At 44.0% G+C, this 24594-nt stretch overlaps 1 protein-coding gene across 2 annotated transcripts in view; it reads right to left on the reverse strand.

Moving 5' to 3' along the window:
• Positions 1-6627, reverse strand: part of NAA16 (N-alpha-acetyltransferase 16, NatA auxiliary subunit) — a 72110-nt gene extending 65483 nt beyond the window's left edge. The window contains exon 1 of one of the 2 annotated variants that reach the window (XM_088842787.1): positions 6238-6627. In XM_088842787.1, the coding sequence (XP_088698913.1) occupies positions 6238-6291 (54 nt within the window). In that variant the 5' untranslated portion in view covers positions 6292-6627. The remainder of the gene's footprint in view (positions 1-6237) is intronic. The other variant, XM_088842781.1, reaches the window with a different exon arrangement.
• Between the last annotated feature and the right edge of the window lie 17967 nt (positions 6628-24594).

Here is a 24594-nt window from a genome sequence, read left to right on the forward strand (position 1 = left end):
AGAGTCAGACTTTATTTTTCTGGGCTCCAAAATCTCTGCAGATGGTGACTGCAGCCATGAAATTAAAAGACGTTTACTCCTTGGAAGGAAAGTTATGACCAACCTAGATAGCATATTAAAAAGCAGAGACATTACTTTGCTAACAAAGGTCCGTCTAGTCAAGACTATGGTTTTTCCAGTGGTCATGTATGGATGTGAGAGTTGGACTGTGAAGAAAGCTGAACACCGAAGAATTGATGCTTTTGAACTGTGGTGTTGGAGAAGACTTTTGAGAGTCCCTTGGACTGCAAGGAGATCCAACCAGTCCATTCTAAAGGAGATCAGTCCTGGGTGTTCATTGGAAGGACTGATACTGAAGCTCAAACTCCAATACTTGGGCCACCTCATGCGAAGAGCTGACTCACTGGAAAAGACTCTGACGCTGGGAGGGATTGGGGGCAGGAGGAGAAGGGGACGACAGAGGATGAGATGGCTGGATGGCATCACCGACTCGATGGACATGAGTTGAGTCAGCTCCGGGAGTTGGTGATGGACAGGGAGGCCTGGCGTGCTGAGATTCATGGGGTCACAAAGAGTCGGACACAACTGAGCGACTGGACTGAAATGAACGGAATACGTGTCTGTACAAAACTGATATGACTCATGACAATTCCTTAAGGTAGGTGTCATCATCTCCACTTCACAGATGCAGAAACTTAAAAGTTCATTAAATTTGTTTATCAGTGGCTCAGCTTAGTTGCAAACGCTGGGTTGACTTTAAAGACCATGGTCTTTCCATCAGTTACTCTAACACAAATGTAAGCAATCTCTTTATTCCTAAATGCCACCAGCCAGGCTAAGGAACCACGCAGGGCCTCCACAGCCATTAACTATGAGAGCACCTTATCTTTAACTCAACCTCTCACTTGTGGTTATAGGTTATTTTCCCTAGTACTCAGCATGTCAAGCTCATCCCCACCTCAAGGCCTCTGCACCTGTGTCCCTTCTACCTCGGAAACACTGCTCTTCCCCAGATCTTCCCATGGCTGGTTCCTTATGATCAGGTTTTCCACACCATCTGCCTGACCACTTAACACTGCCATCCTCTTACTGTACCTCTCCACACACACATACACACTATCAGACTGCTCTATTTTCCACACAGTGCTCTCATTTCCTGACATTATCACTTATTTGTTTTCACTTAGTGTCTGTCTCTCCCATCATATTGTAGGCTCCATGAGAACAGGGATCCTGCCTGTTTTAAACACAACTGCATCCTCAGACTCTAGACAAATAAGCACTGCTCAACAGTCAATGTGTACAGTCTTCTAAGTTCAAAACAAAACGGGACCAGCAAAGGATAAGAAAAAGATTAATTCTTGCCAACAGGGGTGGCATCTGGAGGGGAAACAGAGAAAAGTATTCATAGAAAAAAAGTCTTTGAGGCTGATTGATGGCCTCTGGGGGAGAGACTTTAGTGGTTGGAGACAGGATAGGAAACCTTTGAATTCTGAATCCTGCTAGTATATTATCCATTCCAAAACTATTTTAACATAAAATTTTAAAAAATAACAATCTGCATCTAGTCACAGGAGTTCATCTGACAAAGACAAAAAGAAACAAGCAGAAGGAACTACTGGGGAAGAGGAAAAAAACAAAGAAATATTATGCTTTTTTCTGCCTTACCAAGTGATCGGGAAGTAATAATATCATACTACCAACAACAGGAATAATAATAGTTAACACTTCCTGGAAGCATTTACTGTGTCAGGTGCTTTTCTCATTTACTCTTTACTTAAACCCCAAGGAAAGTCTATGGGATACATGTAATCTCCATTTAGATGGAGACTGAGCCATAGTTACTGAGTTTACACAGCTGGTGTCTGAGCCACAATTCAAACCCAGGTAGTCATCTCCAGTATCCAAGTACTCAGGTTATAGGAAAGTCTTATTAAGTTCAATAAGGAATATATACTTAGTATAAAAAACAGACTGTAGTTTCAACTTGGTTACTAACCAGACAGAGAACCTTCGACTGTCATTTACTATTCCTAGGTTTGATTGTCTCCTCTGTAAAAGAGGGCATGGAGTAGTTCCAAAATTCAACAAAAAATAATGCTAACAGCCAGTGCGGGGAAATAAGATAGGCAGGAACAAGTCACGCAAACCATGTTGATAAGCAACCTGGTAAACTTGTATGGATGTTTAAATACAAAGAAAATTAACATTTAAAAGTTACTGTTGGTGGCAAAGCACTTTGGTCCAGAAACAAACTAAAAATTCTATGATAGGCTTCTGAAAACTATGGAATTTGTCACAGTGAAGTTTTACCCACACTTATTGCAATTTGAGATGATAAAATAATTCATTTTGCAGCATCTTCCTAAAGTCATGTTCAGTTCAGTTCAGTTCAGTTCAGTCGCTCAGTCGTGTCCGACTCTCCGCGACCCCATGAATCACAGCACGCCAGGCCTCCCTGTCCATCACCAACTCCCGGAGTTCACTCAAACTCATGTCCACAGAGTCGGTGATGCCACCCAGCCATCTCATTCTCCGTCGTCCCCTTCTCCTCCCGCCCCCAACCTTTCCCAGCATCAGAGTCTTTTCCAGTGAGTCAACTCGTCACATGAGGTGGCCAAAGTATTGCAGTTTCAGCTTTAGCATCAGTCCCTCCAATGAACACCCAGGATTGATCTCCTTTAGAATGGACTGGTTGGATCTCCTTGCAGTATAAGGGACTCTCAAGAGTCTTCTCCAACACCACAGTTCAAAAGCATCGATTCTTCAGCGGTCAGCTTTCTTCACAGTCCAACTCTCACATCCATACATGACCATGGGAAAAACCATAGTCTTGACTAGACGGACCTTGGTTGGCAAAGTAATGTCTCTGCTTTTTAATATACTATCAAGGTTGGTCATAACTTTCCTTCCAAGGAGCAAGCGTCTTTTAATTTCATGGCTGCAATCAGCATCTGCAGTGATTTTGGAGCCCAAAAAAATAAAGTCTGACACTGTTTCCACTGTTTTTCCATCTATTTCCCATGAAGTGATGGGACCAGATGCCATGATCTTAGTTTTCTGAATGTTGAGCTTCAAGCCAACTTTTTCACTCTCCTCTTTCACTTTCATCAAGAGGCTTTTGAGTTCCTCTTCACATTCTGCCATAAGGGTAGTTTCATCTGCATATCTGAGGTTATTGATATTTCTCCCGGCAATCTTGATTCCAGCTTGTGCTTCTTCCAGCCCAGCGTTCCTCATGATGTACTCTGCATATAAGTTAAATAAGCAAGGTGACAATATACAACCTTGACGTACTCCTTTTCCTATTTGGAACCAGTCTGTTGTTCCATGTACAGTTCTGACTGTTGCTTCCTGACCTGCATACAGGTTTCTCAAGAGGCAGGTCAGGTGGTCTGGGATTCCCATCTCTTTCAGAATGTTCCACAGTTTATTGTGATCGACACAGTCAAAGGCTTTGGCATAGTCAATGAAGCAGAAATAGATGGTTTTCTGAAACTCTCTTGCTTTCTCCATGATCCAGTGGATGTTGGAAATTTGATCTCTGGTGCCTCTGCCTTTTCTAAAACCTGCTTGAACATCTGGGAGTTCACAGTTTACATACTGCTGAAGCCTGGCTTAGAGAATTTTGAGCATTACTTTGCTAGCGTGTGAGATGAGTGCAATTGTGCGGTAGTTTGAGCATTCTTTGGCATTGCCTTTCTTTGGGATTGGAATGAAGACTGACCTTTTCCAGTCCTGTGGCCACTGCTGAGTTTTCCAAATCTGCTGGCATACTGAGTGCAGCACTTTCACAGCATCACCTTTCAAGACTTGAAATAGCTCAACTGGAATTCCATCACCTCCACTAGCTTTGTTCGTAGTGATGCTTTCTAAGGCCCGCTTGACTTCACATTCCAAGATGTCTGGCTCTAGGTCAGTGATCACGTTATCGTGACTATCTTGGTCGTGAAGATCTTTTTTGTACAGTTCTTCTGTGTATTCCTGCAACCTCTTCTTAATATCTTCTGCTTCTGTTAGGTCCATACCATTTCTGTCCTTTATCGAGCCCATCTTTGCATGAAATATTTCTTTGGAATCTCTAATTTTCTTGAAGAGGTCTCTTGTTTTTCCTATTCTGTTGTTTTCCTCTATTTCTTTGCATTGATCACTGAGGAAGGCTTTCTTATCTCTCCTTGCTATTCTTTGGAACTCTGCAAAAAATGCTTATATCTTTCCTTTTCTCCTTTGCTTTTCGCCTCTCTTCTTTTCACAGCTATTTGTAAGGCCTCCTCAGACAGCCATTTCGCTCTTTTGCATTTCTTTTCCATGGGGATGGTCTTGATCCCTGTCTCCTGTACAATGTCACAAACCTCCGTCCAGAGTTCATCATGTAGGTTTATTAAAAAACTACATACTCAGAAAAAATGCTCAGCATTTCCCAGTTTGGGGGGAGGGACGGGGGGGGGGAATAAAGTGAATTCTGCAACGTTTTTAACTTTTTTTTACTAGAATATAATAAATTAGTTGCTTTTCATTATGCTCCTGATAACAAGATTTGAACCAGAAAATACCAAATAGACAAAAAAAAATTGTCATCTTTCATGTACAATGCAAATATCCTGAAATCCAACTAGCAATTTATATAGATGATTTTTCATTGACATGTTTCAGCTTCCTTAAACGAAAAAAATAATAAACTAGCCCACCCGAAAGGGGCAAAAAATTCACTTCTCCAACTCCACATTGCGAAAATATAAAGATATAAGAAAAGTGAAAGTAAAATAAAGGAAAAATAAAGGCAAAGTTGAAAGAAGCATTCTGCCACAATGAGGTTTTTACACCCATTTCGCATTATTTGCTCAACACTAGCTCTGTTCCGGAGAAGTCAATGGCAAGCCACTCCAGTGACTCTTGCCTGGAAAATCCCATGGATGGAGGAGCCTGGTAGGCTGCAGTCCGTGGGGTCGCTAAGGGTCGGATACGACTGAGCGACTTCACTTTCACTTTTCACTTTCACACATTGGAGAAGGAAATGGCAACCCACTCCAGCGTTCTTGCCTGGAGAATCCCAGGGATGGGGGAGCCTGGTGGGCTTCCGTCTATGGGGTCACACAGAGTCGGAGACGACTGAAGCGACTTAGCAGCAGCAGCTCTGTTCAGTTCAGTCGCTCAGTCGTGTCCGACTCTGCAACCCCACGGACTGAAGCACGCCAGGCCTCCCTGTCCATGACCAACTCCCAGAGTTTACCCAAACTCCATTGAGTCGGTGATGCCATCCAACCATCTCATCCTCTGTCGTCCCCTTCTCCTCCTGCCTTCAATCTTTCCCAGCATCAGGGTCTTTTCAAATGAGTCAGCTCTTCGCATCAGGTGGCCGAAGTACTGGAGTTTCAGGTCAACACTAAGCACCAAATAAAATTAAGATTTAACATTTTCACCGCGTTTTCCACGCTGCTTCCCAGGTTTCTTTGTGCTAGGAAACAAAGTGAATGCTCCCTTAGGTGCAACGCCAGCCTACCCCAAGAAGCTTTCATCACGTAGTCACCGCAGGGCCTGTACGAGTTAAATGCAATCCAAGTTCCCTGTGACAACCAGGAGTGGTCGGTGGGATTGGGCGGGGGAAGAGGTTGAAGCGGGAGGGGACATACTTATGACTGATTTACGTTGCTATATAAGAGAAACCAACACAGCATTATAAAGCAATTATCCTCCAATTAAAAGTAAAAATAAGTTTTTTTAAAAAGCAATCAACAGTTGTGCTGGAATGTATAAGTTAAAAATGGCAGTTCCAGTCACGGACTTCTCAAACAGAGGGTAAAGACTGAGCAGCAAAGGCAGACAAACCTCTCCACCAAAGGGAGGGTCGGTCTGCGTCCGAGGTTTCAGCTCCCGGGAACCGGTATAAACCAGATCCCGCCCCGCCGGAGAATCGCTCCCTCTCTCACGGGTGTCAGCGCGCGCTGTGCAGCACAGTCCACACGGAGCAGCGAGCCAGCACACCGCGGCGCGGGGTGACCGCAAAAGGGAACCGCGCAGGGCCAGGGCCGAGGAGCCGGCGCCAGGCGCCGCAGCGCGCGCGGCCGCTCCCCGCGCCCAGGCCCAGGGTGACTGCGGCGGGGAGTCCCTGGAAGGGCTGTCCACAGAGAGAGAGAGAGACGACAGCGAGGAGGCAGCCCGGCGAGGCGGCCTGCGGATTTCCCCAAAAACGAAGAGCCCAGGGGGGCGGGGCCGGCGGCGCGCTCCGCGGCCACTCACCAAGATGCGTTTGAAGAGGCTGCTCTCCTTGGGTGGCAGCTGCACGTTGGGCATGGCGGCCGGCGGGGCAGGCTGGGTGCCCCCCGCGCACCGCCTTGCGGGACGGGCACCAGGGCAAGCCGCGGCTCAGAGTCGGGCTGCGAGCCCCGGCTCAGCTCATTGGCCGAGAGCTGGGGCCGGGCGGGCCGGGCAGGGCTGTTGGCCGGGGCTGACAGAGTAAATAGGGAGGCGGTCGGAACAGGACGCCGCCGCCGCCGCCCGCCCGCCCGCCAGCCGGCCGACGGGCCGGCCACAAACCCAGGCTTGCTTTGGGACCCGCGGCGCGAGTCCCGCACGGCAAGATGGCGGTCGGGGCCCGCCCCCTCGAGCGTGGCGGCGCGCGCATGCGCCCGAGGCAAGGACCTGCGGGGCGTGTGTGCGGCGGTCTCCTCAGGCACCTGCCCCACGGGCACGCGGTAGGAGTCCCGCGCTGGCGCAGCTCACAGGTCGCTGGCTTGTATTGTCTTCTGACTGTTAGGCTTTGGGCCTTATATCAGAGTCTGTTTGTGTTTGGGTTTTTTTTGTTTTTTTCTGTCTAGTGAGGAATTTAAACAGCACTCTACTCCGTAAGTATTTTGGTGTTGGACGACTTCTTGTCCGTGTTTTTCCCCCTCGACTGACTTGAAGACAAGCCTTTTCTGTGTAGACCAAACAGATATTTGTGGTCAAATATTTGAGGTCGTTGGACAGGACTTGAAATGGGCTGATGTGAAAGCACGTTTGAAATGTCGAAGAAAAATACTCTCAACAGTATAGAACACCTAACACTGTCAGTGAGAATTATGATGGTGTCATGGAGGCCATTGATTCTCCAGGTCTACCTAGGCTTTCTCCTCAGCTCATTCTCCTATGTACAATGCGTCTGATAATGGGCGAAACACGATTCAAACCCAGGGTCTTCCAACTCTGGGGTGTTTTTCTGCCATGTAGAAAAGGCACCATAATGACAGAAGTATATCTTTCCTTTTCTCCTTTGCTTTTCACTTCTCTTCTTTTCACAGCTATTTGTAAGGCCTGCTCAGATAGCCATTTTGCTTTTTTGCATGTCTTTTGCGTGGGATGGTCGTGATCCCTATCTCCTATACAATATCATGAACCTCCGTCCATAGTTCTTCAGGCACTCTATCAGATCTAGTCCCTTAAATCTATTTCTCACTTCCACAGTATAATCATCAGTGATTTGATTCAGGTCATACCTGAATGGTTTAGTGGCTTTCCCTACTTTCTTCAATTTAAGTCTGAATTTGGCAATAAGGAGTTCATGATCTGAGCCACAGTCAGCTCCCGGTCTTGTTTTTGCTGACTGTATAGAGTTGCTCTATCTTTGGCTACAAAGAATATAATCGATCTGATTTCAGTGTTGACCATCTGGTGATGTCCATGTGTAGAGTCTTTTCTCCTGCTGTTGGAAGAGGGTGTTTGCTATGACCAGTGCATTCTCTTGGCAAAACTATATTAGCCTTTTTGCCCTGCTTCATGCTGTATTCCAAAGCCAAATTTTCTCCAAGCAAAGGAGAAAAGGAAAGCTATACCCATTTGAATGAAGAGTTCCAAGGACTAGCAAGGAGAGATAAGAAAGCCCTCCTCAGTGATCAATGCAAAGAAATAGAGAAAAACAATAGAATGGGAAAGACTAGAGGTCTCTTTAAGAAAACTAGAGATACCAAGGGAACATTTCATGCAAAGATGGGCACAATAAGGGAAAGAAATGGTATGGACCTAACAGAAGCAGAAGATCTTAAGAAGAGGTAGCAAGAATACACAAAAGAACTATACAAAAAAGATTTTCATGACCCAGATAATCATAATGGTATGATCACTCACCTAGAGCCAGACATCCTGGAATGCGAAGTCAAGTGGGCCTTAGGAAGCATCACTACAAACAAAGCTAGTGAGGGTGATGGAATTCCAGTTGGGGTATTTCAAATCCTAAAAGATATGCTGTTAAAGTGCTACACTCAATATGCTAGCAAATATGAAAAATTCAGCAGTGCACAGGACTGGAAAGGGTCAGTTTTCATTCCAATCCCAAAGAAAGGCAATGCCAAAGAATGCTCAAACTACCACACAATTGCACTTATCTCACACGCTAGCAAAGTAATGCTCAAAATTCTCCAAGCCAGGCTTCAACAGTATGTGAATTGTGAACTTCCAGATGTTCAAGCTGGTTTTAGAAAAGGCAGAGGAACCAGAGATCAAATTGCCAACATCTGTTGGATCATCAAAAAAGCAAGAGAATTCCAGAAAAACATCTATTCTTTATTGACTATGCCAAAGGCTTTGACTGTGTGGATCACAACAAACTGTGGAAAATTCTTAAAGAGATGGGAATAACAGACCACCTGTCCTGCCTCTTGAGAAATCTGTGTGCAGGTCAGGAAGCAACAGTTAGAACTGGACATGGAACAACAGACTGGTTCCAAATAGGAAAAGGAGTACGTCAACACTGTATATTGTCACCCTGCTTATTTAACTTATATGCAGAGTACATCATGAGGAACACTGGGCTGGAAGAAGCACAAGCTGGAATCAAGATTGCTGGGAGAAATATCAATAACCTCAGATATGCAGATGACACCACCCTTATGGCAGAAAGTGAAGAACTAAAGAGCCTCTTGCTGAAAGTGAAAGAGGAGAGTGAAAAGGTTGGCTTGAAGCTCAACATTCAGAAAACTAAGATCATGGCATCTGGTCCCATTACTTCATGGCAAATAGATGGGGAAACAGTGGAAACAGTGACAAACATTATTTTGAGGGGGCTCCAAAATCACTGCAGGTGGTGACTGCAGCCATGAAATTAAAAGACACTTGCTCCTTGGAAGAAAAGCTATGACATGACCAACCTAGACAGCATATTAAAAAGCAGAGACATTACTTTGCCAACAAAGGTCTGTCTAGTCCAGGCTATGGTTTTTCCAGTAGTCATTATGGATGTGAGAGTTGGAGTATAAAGAAAGCTAAGCGCTGAAGAATTGATGCTTTTGAACTGTGGTGCTGGAGAAGACTCTTGAGAGTCCCTTGGACTGCAAGGAGATCCAACCAGTCCATCCTAAAGGAGATCAGTCCTGAATATTCGTTTAAAGGACTGATACTGAAGCTGAAACTCCAATATTTTGGCCACCTGATGCAAAGAACTGACTGACTGGAAAAGACCCTGATGCTGGAAAAAATTGAAGGCAGGAGAAGAAGGGGACAACAGAGGATGAGATGGTTGGATGGCATCACCGACTCATTGGAGATGAGTTTGGGTAAACTCCAGGAGTTGGTGATGGACAGGCAGGCCTGGTGTGCTGCAGTCCATAAGGTAGCAAATAGTTGAACATGACTGTGTGACTGAACTGAAGTGAAACATGCCATGAGACGCATAAGCAAAAACCCCTCACCACCAAGATGCAATTTGGAACCCTCATCAAAAACAATGAATTGCCAATGGGACCACAGATAGTGAGTGCAGCCTAGAACTGGTACTATTCAAAGTCCCTGGGTCAGCGCAGAAACATCCTCTAGAGCCCGTGCTCCACTAGAGAAGCCACTGCCGTGAGAAGCCCGCATACTGCAACAAAGAGTAGCCCCTGCTCACCACATCTAGATAAAGCCCAGAGCAACACAAACCCAGCACAACTAAAATATAAAATAAATAAATGCATTTTTTAATGCTTAAAAGACTCTTAAAAAATAGACCAACCAACAGATTCACACCCTCCAGTCCTGTCACTTCTGTTGTGTTCTTGTTTGTTTGGCTCTCTCTTTTCTCTCCAAACTCACCTTCCTATTGCTGTTTTCCATGTCACACCTTTCCACTTAGCTTTATCCTCAACCCCTTCACTGAGCATTCTCTTCCTTACCTTCATTGATACCCAGCCCTTCACCAAGGATACTATCTCTCATTTTGCATCTTCCTCTGCTTACATACTGTGGGAGCTGGTGATGGAAAAAATCAACATTTTTTTCCCATCCCACTGCCTGTTGCCACCCTCCCCCCAATCATAAGACTTCACCTTCATTATGTTTGAGTCTGTACCCACCAGCTCTGTTGTTCTCTTCTCATTTTCCTCTTGGTTGCTATCCTTCATTTGTTCATCTGCCAAGTGACAATAGTTGTCATTTCAGCTTCACTCCTAGTATCCATCTACTATAATTCCAATAACTATATGGATTTAAAACCCTAGCCTTTGATAAATAAGCTGTGGTACATCTAGACAATGGAATATTATTCAGTGCTAAAAAGAAATGAGCTATCAAGTCACGAAACGATATCAAAGAATATTACATGTATTAATATATTACTAAGTGAAAGAAGCCAATCTGAAAAGGCTACATACTATGTGATTCCAACTATATGACATTCTAGAAAAGACATTTATGGAGACAATAAAAAGATCAGTGATTGCCAAAGGCCAAGGATTAGGGGGAAGGAGGGATGAATAGGTGAAGCAAAGAGGGTTTTTAGGGCAGTGAAACTCTTCTGTATGACACTATAGTGCTGGCTACACTTGTCAAAACCTAGAGGGTGTACAACACCAAGAGTGAACCCTAATGTAAACTCTGGACTTTGGGTGATAATGATGTGTCAGTGTAGGTTCATCAGTTGTAGCAAATGTATTGCTCTCCTGGGAGATGTGAGAAGTTATGCATATGTGGGGGCAGTGGTTTCTGTAAGGGAAATCTGTGTGTCTTCAGCTTAATTTTTTTGTGAACCTAAAACTGCTCTAAAAAATAAAAAAATAAATTTTTTAATCCCTAGCCTTACATTTCTTTGTTTTCATATCCAAAAAACTTCATTTTCTACCCCATTTTAGCTACCCACACACATGGCCAAATTTAGAATCAGCAAGACCTGCTGTACCTCCTAAATCATAAATTCTAGCAATCTACTGCCTTATTTTTAAAATTTAGTTGAGAATACATTTGCTAATAACCTTTTAACTCCAAGGAAACTTGTTACAGCAGGCACAACTACCTGTTATTGAAGACAAGATGCCATCTTCCAGGATTAGTAGCCTATCAGGGTGGCATTGAGAGATGTCTTTCTGCCATTGCATTGAGGCTCCAGCATCCAGCCAACATGAAACCAAGAGCTGTTGTACTTGGAGGGCTGTTTTGTGTATAAAACTGATTTCTGATACTAGTGACTCCAGTCAGATTCCTTGAGAGACAATCCCTGTTCTAATGACAATTACGTATCTTTCCTTCTGCAAACCTATGCCAATTCCTTAATAAGAGTCATTTACTCTTCAAGATGCAGGGGATCTAAGCAAGCTCAGTTCAGTTCAGTCACTCAGTCACGTCCAACTCTTTGTGACCCTATGGGCTGCAGCACACCAGGCCTCCCTATCCATCACCAACTCCTGGAGTTTGCTCAAACTCATATCCATTGACTCAGTGATGCCATCCAACCATCTCATCCTCAGTCGTCCCCTTCTCCTCCCACCTTCAATCTTTCCCAGCATCAGGGTCTTTTCAAATGAGTCAGTTCTTCGCATCAGGTGGCCAAAGTATTGGAGTTTCAGCTTCAGCATCAGTCCTTCCAGTGAATATTCAGGACTGATCTCCTTTAGGATGGACTGGTTGGATCTCCTTGCAGTCCAAGGGACTCTCAAGACTCTTCTTCAACACCACAGTTCAAAAGCATCAATTCTTCGGCCCTCAGCTTTCTTCACAGTCCAACTCTCACATCCACACATGACTACTTGAAAAACCATAGCTTTGACTAAACGGACCTTTATTGGCAAAGTAATGTCTCTGCTTTTTAATATGCTGTCTAGGTTGGTCATAACTTTTCTTCCAAGGAGCAAGCGTCTTTTAATTTCATGGCTGCAGTCACCATCTGCAGTGATTTTGGAACCCCCCTAAAATAGTCTATCACTGTTTCCATTGTTTCTCCATATATTTGCCATGAAGAGATGGGACTGGATGCCATGATCTTAGTTTTCTGAATGTTGAGTTTTAAGCCAACTTTTTCACTCTCTTTTTTTACTTTCATCAAGAGGCTTTTTAGTTCCTTTTCACTTTCTGCCATAAGGGTGGTGTCATCTGCATATCTGAGGTTATTGATATTTCTCCCAGCAATCTTGATTCCAGCTTGTGCTTCATCCAGCCCAGCGTTTCTCATGTTGTACTCTGCATATAAGTTAAATAAGCAGGGTGATGATATATAGCCTTGACATTCTCCTTTCCCGATTTGAAACCAGTCTGTTGTTCCCTGTCCAGTTCTAACTGTTGCTTCTTGACCTGCACACAGATTTCTCAGGAGGCATGTCAGGTGGTATTCCCTGGTATTCCCATCTCTTTAAGAATTTTCCACAGTTTGTTGTGATCCACACAGTCTAGGGCTTTGGCATAGTCAATAGGACGGAGATTTTTTTTTCGAAACTCTCTTGCTTTTTCGATGATCCAGTGAATGTTGGCCATTTGATCTCTGGTTCCTTTGCCTTTTCTAAATCCAACTTGACCATCTGGAAGTTCACGGTTCACATACTGTTGAAGCCTGGCTTGGAGAATTTTGAGCATTACTTTGCTAGCGCGTGAGATGAGTGCAAGTGTGTGGTAGTTTGAACATTCTTTGGCATTTCCTTTCTTTGGGATTGGAATGAAAACTGACTTTTTCCAGTCCTGTGGCCACTGCTGAGTTTTCCATATTTGCTGGCATGTGGAACAGCACTTGAACATAGTGCAGCATATTGCAGCACTTTCACAGCATCATCTTCAGGATTTGAAATACCCCAACTGGAATTCCATCACCTCCACTAGCTTTGTTCGTAGTGATGCTTCCTAAGGCCCACTTGACTTCGCATTCCAGGATCACACCATCGTGGTTATCTGGGATGTGAAGATCTTTTTTGTATAGTTCTTCTGTGTATTCTTGCCACCTCTTCTTAATAGTCTCTTCTTTTGTTAGGTTCATACCATTTCTGTCCTTTATTGTGCCCATCTTTGCGTGAAATGTTCCCTTGGTATCTCTGATTTTCTTGAAGAGATCTCTAGTCTTTCCCATTCTGTTGTTTTCCTCTATTTCTTTGCATTGATCACTGAGGAAGACTTTCTTATCTCTCCTTGCTATTCCTTGGAACTTTGCATTCAAATGGGTATGTCTTTCCTTTTCTCCTTTGCGTTTTGTGTCTTTTCTTTTCTCAGCTATTTGTAAGGCCTCTTCAGACAACCGGTTTGCCTTTTTGCATTTCTTTTTCTCGGGGATGGTCTGGATCACTGCAGAATGTCACAAACCTCCATTCGTAGTTCTAAGGCACTCTGTCTATCAGACCTAATCCATTGACTCTATTTGTCACTTCCACTGTATAAACCATAAAGGATTTGATTTAGATCATACCTGAATGGTCTAGTGAATGGTCTACTGAAGGGTGCGTGAAGCTAGCTCATGCACCCTTCTCTTCTCCGTATACCTCCTCTTCAGCTGCATCGAACTTGCCAGTTTCTGTGTACAACATTTTCTCCTTATCTATTCACTCATTCAATCCATATTTGTTGGCAGTCCCTCAGCACCCATCAGTTTACTTCTTTCTTCCCCTTTCAGCAAAAATGGCACCTTCTAGACTTCTAGACTCTTGAGAGTCCCTTGAACTGCAAGGAAATCAAACCAGTCAATCCTAAGGGAAATCAGTCCTGAATATTTCATTGGAAGGACTGATGCTGAAGCTGAAATTCCAATACTTTGGCCACCTGATGCAAAGAACTGACTCATTGGAAAAGACCTTGACGCTGGGAAAGATTGAAGGCAGGAGAAGGGGACAACAGAGGATGAGATGGTTGGATGGCATCACCAACTCGATGGACATGAGTTTGAGCAAGCTCTGGGAGTTGGTGATGGACAGGGAAGCCTGGCATGCTGCAGCCCATGGGGTCACAAATAGTCGGACATGACTCAGTGACTGAATTGAACTAGCCTATGCAGAATTAATTTCTCCATCAGTGCTTAAAGGGGATTCCCTGGTGGCTCAGACAGTAAAGAATCTGCCTGCAATGCAAGAGATCTGGATTCAATCCCTGGGTCAGAAAGATCCCCTGAGAAGGGAATGGCTACCTACTCAGTATTCTGGCCTGGAGGATTCCATGGACAGAGGTCTTTGGGGTCAAAAAAAGTCAGACGTGACTGAGCAACTGACACACTTTCATATGAATAAAGAAACTGCCAAAAAAAAAAAGAAAAGAATAATAAAAAGAAAGAAAAAGCTGACACAATCACAGAAATTTAACATTGACTAGCTATTTGTGGGTTTCCCAGGTAGTGCCATGGTAAAGAATCTGCCTGCCAATGCAGGAGACCCAAGAGATGCTGGTTCATTCCCTGGGCTGGGAAGATCCCCTAGAGTAGGAAATGGTAACCCACTCCAGTATTCTTGCCTGGAAAATTCCATGGCAGAGGAACCTTATGTGCATGGGGTCACTAAAAGTAGGACATGACTGAGCAGTTGAGCACACAAGTAGAAATTTAATATTAAGAAGTTATTTTTAATTTTTAAGAGTGACTATGATTTAAAAATCTTTATCTTCTGCAGCTATATACAAAAATATTTACATATGAAAATTATGATGTTTTGCATTTGTCTCAAATTAATCCAGTGAGTATGAAAAGGTAGAGGGAGGAGGGCAAGTAAAACTGAGTTGATAACATTGAGAATTCATGATGAATGCACAGGGGGTCGTTTTACTGTTCCATTTTTGAACATGTTTGAAATTTTTCATAATAAAAAGAGAAAATAAAAAGATACATATTTACACACAGAGTATAAATTACAGAGTGTTCCTCAGTGGAGGATTTGGATATAAGTTGGAAAGTACTTTAATGCTTCTAGAGGATATTTGGAGACTACTGTTAGTAGAAAAAGATGGAAAGACAAAATTCATTGAAATGAAAATGTGAAATGTAGAATTCAAGCCTGAAGTAAAAAATTTAAGAAAAATACTTAGCCTGAAACTTATTTTGAAAAGAGAAGAGATGAAATGTCAGGAAGTTGTAGGAGACAACACTAAATCAGCCTGTTAACAAAGCTGACCTCATCCTAGGACAATACAAGTTTATCGGATAAAAGATGAGTTTCAGGGATCTACCCACCTATTTTTTTTGAAGAGTAAAAGGAATACAGTATAAGTTGACATTTCAGTACCTCTTAAATACCTTTTGACTGTGATCATTATTTGTGAGCTGTCTCAGTTAACACCAGCAGGTGGCGTGTTTGTTAGGTTTATGTTTTTTCAAGCTCCGAAAATTTTGAGAACTTGAATGAATACATGAAAATAAGAAATGCTGGCTTTTCATTCTTCATAACCACTTCTCTCAGGAAAGATTGTTCATGAGAATACAAAAAGAATAATCTTTGCTTTTCTACTTTACCATCTTATTGAGAGATTGAGTTTTATATTAAATTGCTAAATAACTTCTTTCACTTTTTCCTCTAGTAGAATATATCTGATTAAAATCCCAGGCCATTGCTGATCTTCCCATCGTGAAATGTCTCAATATGTGGTCAAGAGGCCAAACTCTAGGGAACCAGAAAAGTATAATGTATTATAACTCGTGTGCTGGGATTTAACGTTGCTTCCAGTGCCTTTGAAAATTTCCCATATAGGACCAAAGGTTTCAGCTTAGCCTTCAACAGTCTCTATACCTACCCTTGCTTTCTCCATGATCCAGTGGATGTTGGCAATTTGATCTCTGGTGCCTCTGCCTTTTCTAAAACCTGTTTGAACATCTGGAAGTTCACGATTCACATATTGCTGAAGCCTAGCTTGGAGAATTTTGAGCATGACTTTACTAGCGTCAGAGATGAGTGCAATTGTGCGGTAGTTTGAGCATTCTTTGGCATTCCCTTTCTTTGGGATTGGAATGAAGACTGACCTTTTCCAGTCCTGTGGCCACTGCTGAGTTTTCCAAATTTGCTGGCATGTTGAGTGCAGCACTTTCACAGCATCATCTTTCAGGATTTGAAATAGCTCAATTGGAATTCCATCACCTCCACTAGCTTTGTTCGTAGTGATGCTTTCTAAGGCCCACTTGACTTCACATTCCAAGATGTCTGGTTCCAGGTGAGTGATCACGCCATCGTGATTATCTTGGTCGTGAAGATCCTTTTTGTACAGTTCTTCTGTGTATTCTTGCCACCTCTTCTTAATATCTTCTGCTTCTGTTAGGTCCATACCATTTCTGTCCTTTATCGAGCCCATCTTTGCATGAAATGTTCCCTTGATATCTCTAATTTTCTTGAAAAGATCTCTTGTTTTTCCTATTCTGTTGTTTTCCTCTATTTCTTTGCATTGATCGCTGAGGAAGGCTTTCTTATCTCTCCTTGCTATTCTTTGGAACTCTGCATTCAGATGCTTATATCTTTCCTTTCCTCCTTTGCTTTTCACTTCTCTTCTTTTCACAGCTATTTGTAAGGCCTCCTCAGACAGCCATTTTGCTTTTTTGCATTTCTTTTCTGTGGGGATGGTCTTGGTCCCTGTCTCCTGTACAATGTCACGAACCTCCATCCAGAGTTCATCAGGCACTCTATCTATCAGATCTAGTCCCTTAAATCTATTTCTTACTTCCACTGTATAATCAAAAGGGATTTGATTTAGGTCATATCTGAATGGTCTAATGGTTTTCCCTACTTTCTTCAATTTAAGTCTGAATTTGGCAATAAGGAGTTCATGATCTGAGCCACAGTCAGCTCCTGGTCTTGTTTTTGCTAACTGTATAGAGCTTCTCCATCTTTGGCTGCAAAGAATATAATCAATCTGATTTCGGTGTTGACCATCTGGTGATGTCCATGTGTAGAGTCTTCTCTTGTGTTGTTGGAAGAGGGTGTTTGCTATGACCAGTGCGTTCTCTTGGCAAAACTCTATTAGCCTTTGCCCTGCTCCATTCTGTGCTCCAAGGCCAAATTTGCCTGTTACTCCAGGTGTTTCTTGACTTCCTACTTTTGCATTCCAGTCCCCTATGATGAAAGGACATCTTTTTTGGGTGTTAGTTCTAAAAGGTCTTGTAGGTCTTCATAGAACTGTTCAACTTCGGCTTCTTCAGCATTACTGGTTGGGGCATAGACTTGGATTACTGTAATATTGAATGATTTGCCTTGGAAACGAACAGAAATCATTCTGTCGTTTTTATGATTGCATCCAAATACTGCATTTCGGACTCTTTTGTTGATCATGATGTCTACTCCATTTCTTCTAAGGGATTCCTGCCCACAGTAGTAGATATAATGGTCATCTGAGTTAAATTCACCCATTCCAGTCCGTTTTAGTTCACTGATTCCTAGAATGTCTATGTTCACTCTTGCCATCTCCTGTTTGACCACTTCCAATTTGCCTTGATTCATGGACCTAACATTCCAGGTTCCTATGCAATATTGCTCTTTACAGCATCGGTCCTTGCTTCTATCACCAGTCACATCCACAACTGGGTATTTGTTAGAGTTCCAGAAAAACATCTATTTCTGCTTCATTGACTATGCCAAAGCCTTTGACTGTGTGGATCACAATAAACTGTGGAACATTCTGAAAGATAGGAATCCCGGACCACCTGACGCCTCTTGAGAAACCTGTATGCAGGTCAGGAAGCAACAGTTAGAACTGGACATGGAACAACAGACTGGTTCCAAATAGGAAAAGGAGTACATCAAGGTTGTATATTGTCACCCTGCTTATTTAACTTATATGCAGAGTACATCATGAGGAACGCTGGGCTGGAAGAAGCACAAGCTGGAATCAAGATTGCCAGGAGAAATATCAATAACCTCAGATATGCAGATGACACCACCCTTATGGCAGAATGTGAAGAGGAGCTCAAAGGCCTTTTGATGAAAGTGAAAGAGGAGAGTGAAAAGGTTGGCTTGAAGCTCAACATTCAGAAAACTAAGATCATGGCATCTGGTCCCATCACTTCATGGGAAATAGATGGGGAAACAGTGTCAGACTTTATTTTTTTGGGCTCCAAAATCACTTCGGATGCTGATTGCAGCCAGGAAATTAAAAGACGCTTGCTCCTTGGAAGGAAAGTTATGACCAGCCTAGATAGCATATTAAAAAGCAGAGACATTACTTTGCCAACCAAGGTCCATCTAGTCAAGGCTATGGTTTTTCCTGTGGTCATGTATGGATGTGAGAGTTGGACTGTGAAGAAAGCTGAGCGCCGAAGAATTGATGCTTTTGAACTGTGGTGCTGGAGAAGACTCTTGAGAGTCCCTTGGACTGAAAGGAGAGCCAACCAGTCCATTCTAAAAGAGATCAATCCTGTCAATCCTGGGTGTTCATTGGAAGGCCTTATGCTAAAGCTGAAACTCCAATACTTTGGCCACCTCATGCGACGAGTTGACTCACTGGAAAAGACTGATGCTAGGAGGGATTGGGGGTGGGAGGAGACGGGGACGACAGAGAATGAGATGGCTGGATGGCATCACCGACTCGATGGACATGAGTTTGAGTGAACTCCGGGAGTTGGTGATGGACAGGGAGGCCTGGCGTGCTGTGGTTCATGGGGTCACAAAGAGTCGGACACGACTAAGCGACTGAACTGAACTGATACCTACCCTTGTCAAGCTCCCCAAGGAACATCCAGGGCTAAGGAAAGTCTGCTGCTCTGCCTCTCTCTTGGAAAGCCCTAAGCAGACACTTTATTGATGTGAAGTCTCCGCATTGGAGGCAGACGCTTTAACCTCTGAGCCACCAGGGAAGCCCGCAGTCTCTGCAGAAGGGCACAAATCAACCTCCTATTGGCTTCCCTGGTGGTTAAGAATCTGCATGCCAATGCAGGTGATGTTAGGACGTGCGGTCAGTTCCTGGTCTGGGAAAATTCCACATGGCACGGGGCAACGAAGCCACTGTGCCACAGTTACAGAAGCCCAGGTGCCTAGAGTGGTGCTCAGCAACAAGAGAATCCGCCACAATGAGAAACCCATGCATCGCAACTAGAGAAAGCCCACACGCAGCAACGAAGACCCAGCACGGCCAAAAATAAATAAGTAAACAAATCTTAAACAAACCAAAACCTCCTGTTAGTACTGTAGGCACAAGAGTATCCTCAGAACCTTTAAAACAATCCGGAAGTCTCTGAAAGGAAGCCAAGTGAAAATCTCCATTCCCTACTCCTTTGGGCTTGGGGCAGACTTTGCTCTGAATGGAGCTGAAAAATGGCCCCACGAATTTTGGTGTCTTAGCATGCTCCAAGATGGGGTTGGGGTAGGGGGAGGCAAGTCATTTCATTTCTGACAAAGAGATACCAAATTTCACTGCCCATTATAAATTCATTCACCAGAAAAAAACTGTTCATAGTTGACTTGATTGTGAGAAATATGCTTTCCTAATTTAATCAAAATGCTATTATTTTTCCTCCACTGAAGAAACCTCTAGGCAAGAGTGTTCTTGCCTAGAGAATCCCAGGGACGGGGGAGCCTGGTGGGCTGCCGTCTATGGGGTCGCACAGAGTCGGACACGACTGAAGTGACTTAGCAGTAGCAGAAGAAACCTCTGTTATTACTATTTCTGGAAACTTTTTTCTGTAATGTATCAGAATATTTGGAAATAGAACTTGTTTAGCTTCATAGAATGATTCAACAATAACTTCCATAAGGCTTTTCAATCAAACATGAAAGAATGTCTTTTTTTATTTTATTTTATATCTTTCTTACTTACAATACCCATCACAGAATTTCTGGAAATTTGTAATATTATAAAAAGGAAAGTAGAGTTTACTTATAATTACACCGACTTTTTTTTTTTTTTTTTGCCTCTCCACATGACTTGCAAGATCTTAGTTTCCTGACCAGGCATTGAACTTGGGGGAACAGCAGTGAAAGCATAAGTCCTAACCTCTGGACCAAAAGGGAATTCCCTCCACCAGACTTTTAAATATATATACATCATATATATATTTTTAAATAGAATAGTTTGATAAGTTTTTTAAACATTCTGTTTTACTAAATGTATTGTAGACATTTTTGAATACTAATGAATACAATTATAGCCACATTAGTTTCTTTAAAAAACATGGAGTAGGAAGCAATATTTATTTTCTTTAGTGATTTTTTTAAATAGATAAATAACATTCATAAAGTATATAAAATTTTATGTATATCACAATAAATTTTTACATATTAAATGTCTTATAGTTTTGGGGGCTGGCAAGTCCAAGATCAGGGTGCTGGCAAGGTAGGTTTCATTCTGAGGCCACTTCTGGCCTGTAGGTGGCTATTAGCTTGCTGTGTGCTCACGTGACCTCTTTGCACTCCTTGTGAAAGAGAAGGGAATTGAGAGAGAGACGCCGGCCCCGGCGGCGCAGACGCGACGCGAGAGACGCCGGCCCCGGCGGCGCAGACGCGACGCGAGAGACGCCGGCCCCGGCGGCGCAGACGCGACGCGAGAGACGCCGGCCCCGGCGGCGCAGACGCGACGCGAGAGACGCCGGCCCCGGCGGCGCAGACGCGACGCGAGAGACGCCGGCCCCGGCGGCGCAGACGCGACGCGAGAGACGCCGGCCCCGGCGGCGCAGACGCGACGCGAGAGACGCCGGCCCCGGCGGCGCAGACGCGACGCGAGAGACGCCGGCCCCGGCGGCGCAGACGCGACGCGAGAGACGCCGGCCCCGGCGGCGCAGACGCGACGCGAGAGACGCCGGCCCCGGCGGCGCAGACGCGACGCGAGAGACGCCGGCCCCGGCGGCGCAGACGCGACGCGAGAGACGCCGGCCCGGGCGCAACGAACCACGCAAAGAGGTGCGGCCGTGAGGAGCTACCCCACGCCTGAGGCCAGGTCCGGCGGCCGAGAGGAGCTACCCCACGTCCAACAGGCGGTGGCTGCGCGGGCGCAGGAGGGCCGAGAGGAGCTACTCCGCGTTCAAGGTCAGGAGGGGCGGCCTTGAGGAGATACCCCTCGTCCAAGGTAAGGTACAGCGGCTGCACTTTGCTGGAGCGGCTGTGAAGGGATTTTCCACGACCAAGGTAAGAGAAACCCAAATAAGACGGTAGGTATTGCTAGGGGGCACCAGAGGGCAGACAAACTGAAATCATAATCACAGGAAACTAGCTGATCTAATCACATGGACCACAGCCGAATGTGGTCCCCTGGAGAAGGGAATGGCAAACCACTTCAGTATACTTGCCTTGAGAACCCCATGAACAGTAACAAAGGGCAAAATGATAGGATACTGAATGAGGAATTCCCCAGGTCAGTAGGTGCCCAGTATGCTACTGGAGCTCAGTGGAGAAATAACTATAGAAGGAATAAAGGGATGGAGCAAAAGCAAAACCAATACCCAGTTGTGGATGTGACCAATGATAGAAACAAGGTCCGGTGCTGTAAAGAGCAATATTGCATAGGAACCTGGAATGTTAGGTCCATGAATCAAGGCAAATTGGAAGTGGTCAAACAGGAGATGGCAAGAGTGAACGTCGACATTCTAGGAATCAGTGAATTAAAATGGACTGGAATGGGTGAATTTAACTCGGATGACCATTATATCTACTACTGTGGGCAGGAATCCCTTAGAAGAAATGGAGTAGCCATCATGGTGAACAAAAGAGTCCGAAATGCAGTACTTGGATGCAATCTTAAAAATGACAGGATGATTTCTGTTCGTTTCCAAGGCAAACCATTCAATATTACAGTAATCCAGGCCTATGCCCCAACCAGTAATGCTGAAGAAGCCGAAGTTAATCGGTTCTATGAAGACCTACAAGACCTTTTAGAACTAACACCCAAAAAAGATGTCCTTTTCATTCTAGGGGACTGGAATGCAAAAGTAGGAAGTCAAGAAACACCTGGAGTAACTGGCAAATTTGGCCTTGGAGCACGGAATGAAGCAGGGCAAAGGCTAATAGAGTTTTGTCAAGAGAATGCACTGGTCATAGCAAACACCCTCTTCCAACAACACAAGAGAAGACTCTACACATGGACATCACCAGATGGTCAACACCGAAATCAGATTGATTATATTCTTTGCAACCAAAGATGGAGAAGCTGTATACAGTTAGCGAAAACAAGACCAGGAGCTGACTGTGGCTCAGATCATGAACTCCTTATTGCGAAGTTCAGACTTAAATTGAAGAAAGTAGGGAAAACCACTAGACCATTCAGATATGACCTCAATCAAATCCCTTATGATTATGCAGTGGAAGTGAGAAATAGATTTAAGGGACTAGATCTGATTGATAGAGTGCCTGATGAACTCTGGACGGAGGTTCGTGACATTGTACAGGAGACAGGGACCAAGACCATCCCCATGGAAAAGAAATGCAAAAGAGCGAAATGGCTGTCTGAGGAGGCCTTACAAATAGCTGTAAAAAGAAGAGAGGCGAAAAGCAAAGGAGAAAAGGAAAGATATAAGCATCTGAATGCAGAGTTCCAAAGAATAGCAAGGAGAGATAAGAAAGCCTTCCTCAGTGATCAATGCAAAGAAATAGAGGAAAACAACAGAATAGGAAAAACAAGAGACCTCTTCAAGAAAATTAGAGATTCCAAGGGAACTTTTCATGCAAAGATGGGCTCGATAAAGGACAGAAATGGTATGGACCTAACAGAAGCAGAAGATATTAAGAAGAGGTGGCAGGAATACACAGAAGAACTGTACAGAAAAGATCTTCACGACCAAGATAGTCACAATAACGTGATCACTGACCTAGAGCCAGACATCTTGGAATGTGAAGTCAAGTGGGCCTTAGAAAGCATCACTAGGAACAAAGCTAGTGGAGGTGATGGAATTCCAGTTGAGCTATTTCAAGTCTTGAAAGATGATGCTGTGAAAGTGCTGCACTCAATATGCCAGCAGATTTGGAAAACTCAGCAGTGGCCACAGGACTGGAAGAGGTCAGTCTTCATTCCAATCCCAAAGAAAGGGAATGCCAAAGAATGCTCAAACTACCGCACAATTGCACTCATCTCACACGCTAGTAAAGTCATGCTCAAAATTCTCCAAGCCAGGCTTCAGCAGTATGTAAACCGTGAACTCCCAGATGTTCAAGCAGGTTTTAGAAAAGGCAGAGGCACCAGAGATCAAATTGCCAACATCCGCTGGATCATGGAGAAAGCAAGAGAGTTTCAGAAAAATATCTATTTCTGCTTCATTGACTATGCCAAAGCCTTTGACTGTGTGGATCACAATAAACTGTGGAACATTCTGAAAGAGATGGGAATCCCAGACCACCTGACCTGCCTCTTGAGAAACCTGTATGCAGGTCAGGAAGCAACAGTTAGAACCAGTCATGGAACAACAGACTGGTTCCAAATAGGAAAAGGTGTACGTCAAGGTTGTATATTGTCACCTTGCTTATTTAACTTATATGCAGAGTACATCATGAGGAACGCTGGGCTGGAAGAAGCACAAGCTGGAATCAAGATTGCTGGGAGAAATATCAATAACCTCAGATATGCAGATGACACTACCCTTATGGCAGAAAGTGAAGAGGAACTCAAAAGCCTCTTGATGAAAGTGAAAGAGGAGAGTGAAAAGGTTGGCTTGAAGCTCAACATTCAGAAAACAAAGATCATGGCATCTGGTCCCATCACTTCATGGGAAATAGATGGAAAAACAGTGGAAACAGTGTCAGACTTTGTTTTTTTGGGCTCCAAAATCACTGCAGATGCTGATTGCAGCCATGAAATTAAAAGACGCTTGCTCCTTGGAAGGAAAGTTATGACCAACCTTGATAGTATATTGAAGAGCAGAGACATTACTTTGCCGAGCAAGGTCTGTCTAGTCAAGGCAATGGTTTTTCCCGTGGTCATGTATGGATGTGAGAGTTGGACTGTGAAGAAAGCTGATCGCCGAAGAATCGATGCTTTTGAACTGTGGTGTTGGAGAAGACTCTTGAGAGTCCCTTATACTGCAAGGAGATCCAACCAGTCCATTCTAAAGGAGATCAATCCTGGATGTTCATTGGAGGGACTGATGCTAAAGCTGAAACTCCAGTACTTTGGCCACCTCATGAGACGAGTTGACTCACTGGAAAAGACTCTGATGCTGGGAAAGGTTGGGGGCGGGAGGAGAAGGGGACGACGGAGAATGAGATGGCTGGATGGCATCACCGATTCTGTGGACATGAGTTTGAGTGAACTCCGGGAGTTGGTGATGGACAGGGAGGCCTGGCGTGCTGTGATTCATGGGGTCGCGGAGGGTCGGACACGACTGAGCGACTGAACTGAACTGAACTGAACTGATGCAAACTCCCTCCTGTCTTCTTGTAAGGGCACTAATCCTATCAGATTAGAGTTCCACTTATATAACCTCATTTCACTTAATCACCTTAAAGACCCTATCTCTAGTACAGTCATATTGGGAGTTAGCTTCAATATACTGAATTTGGGAAGGATACAATTCAGTCCATAGCA

The sequence above is a fragment of the Moschus berezovskii genome, chromosome 13 (assembly GCF_049115385.1).
Source record: "Moschus berezovskii isolate FMDL1 chromosome 13, NW_MosBer_1.0, whole genome shotgun sequence".
In the NCBI taxonomy this organism is placed as follows: Eukaryota; Metazoa; Chordata; class Mammalia; order Artiodactyla; family Moschidae; genus Moschus; species Moschus berezovskii.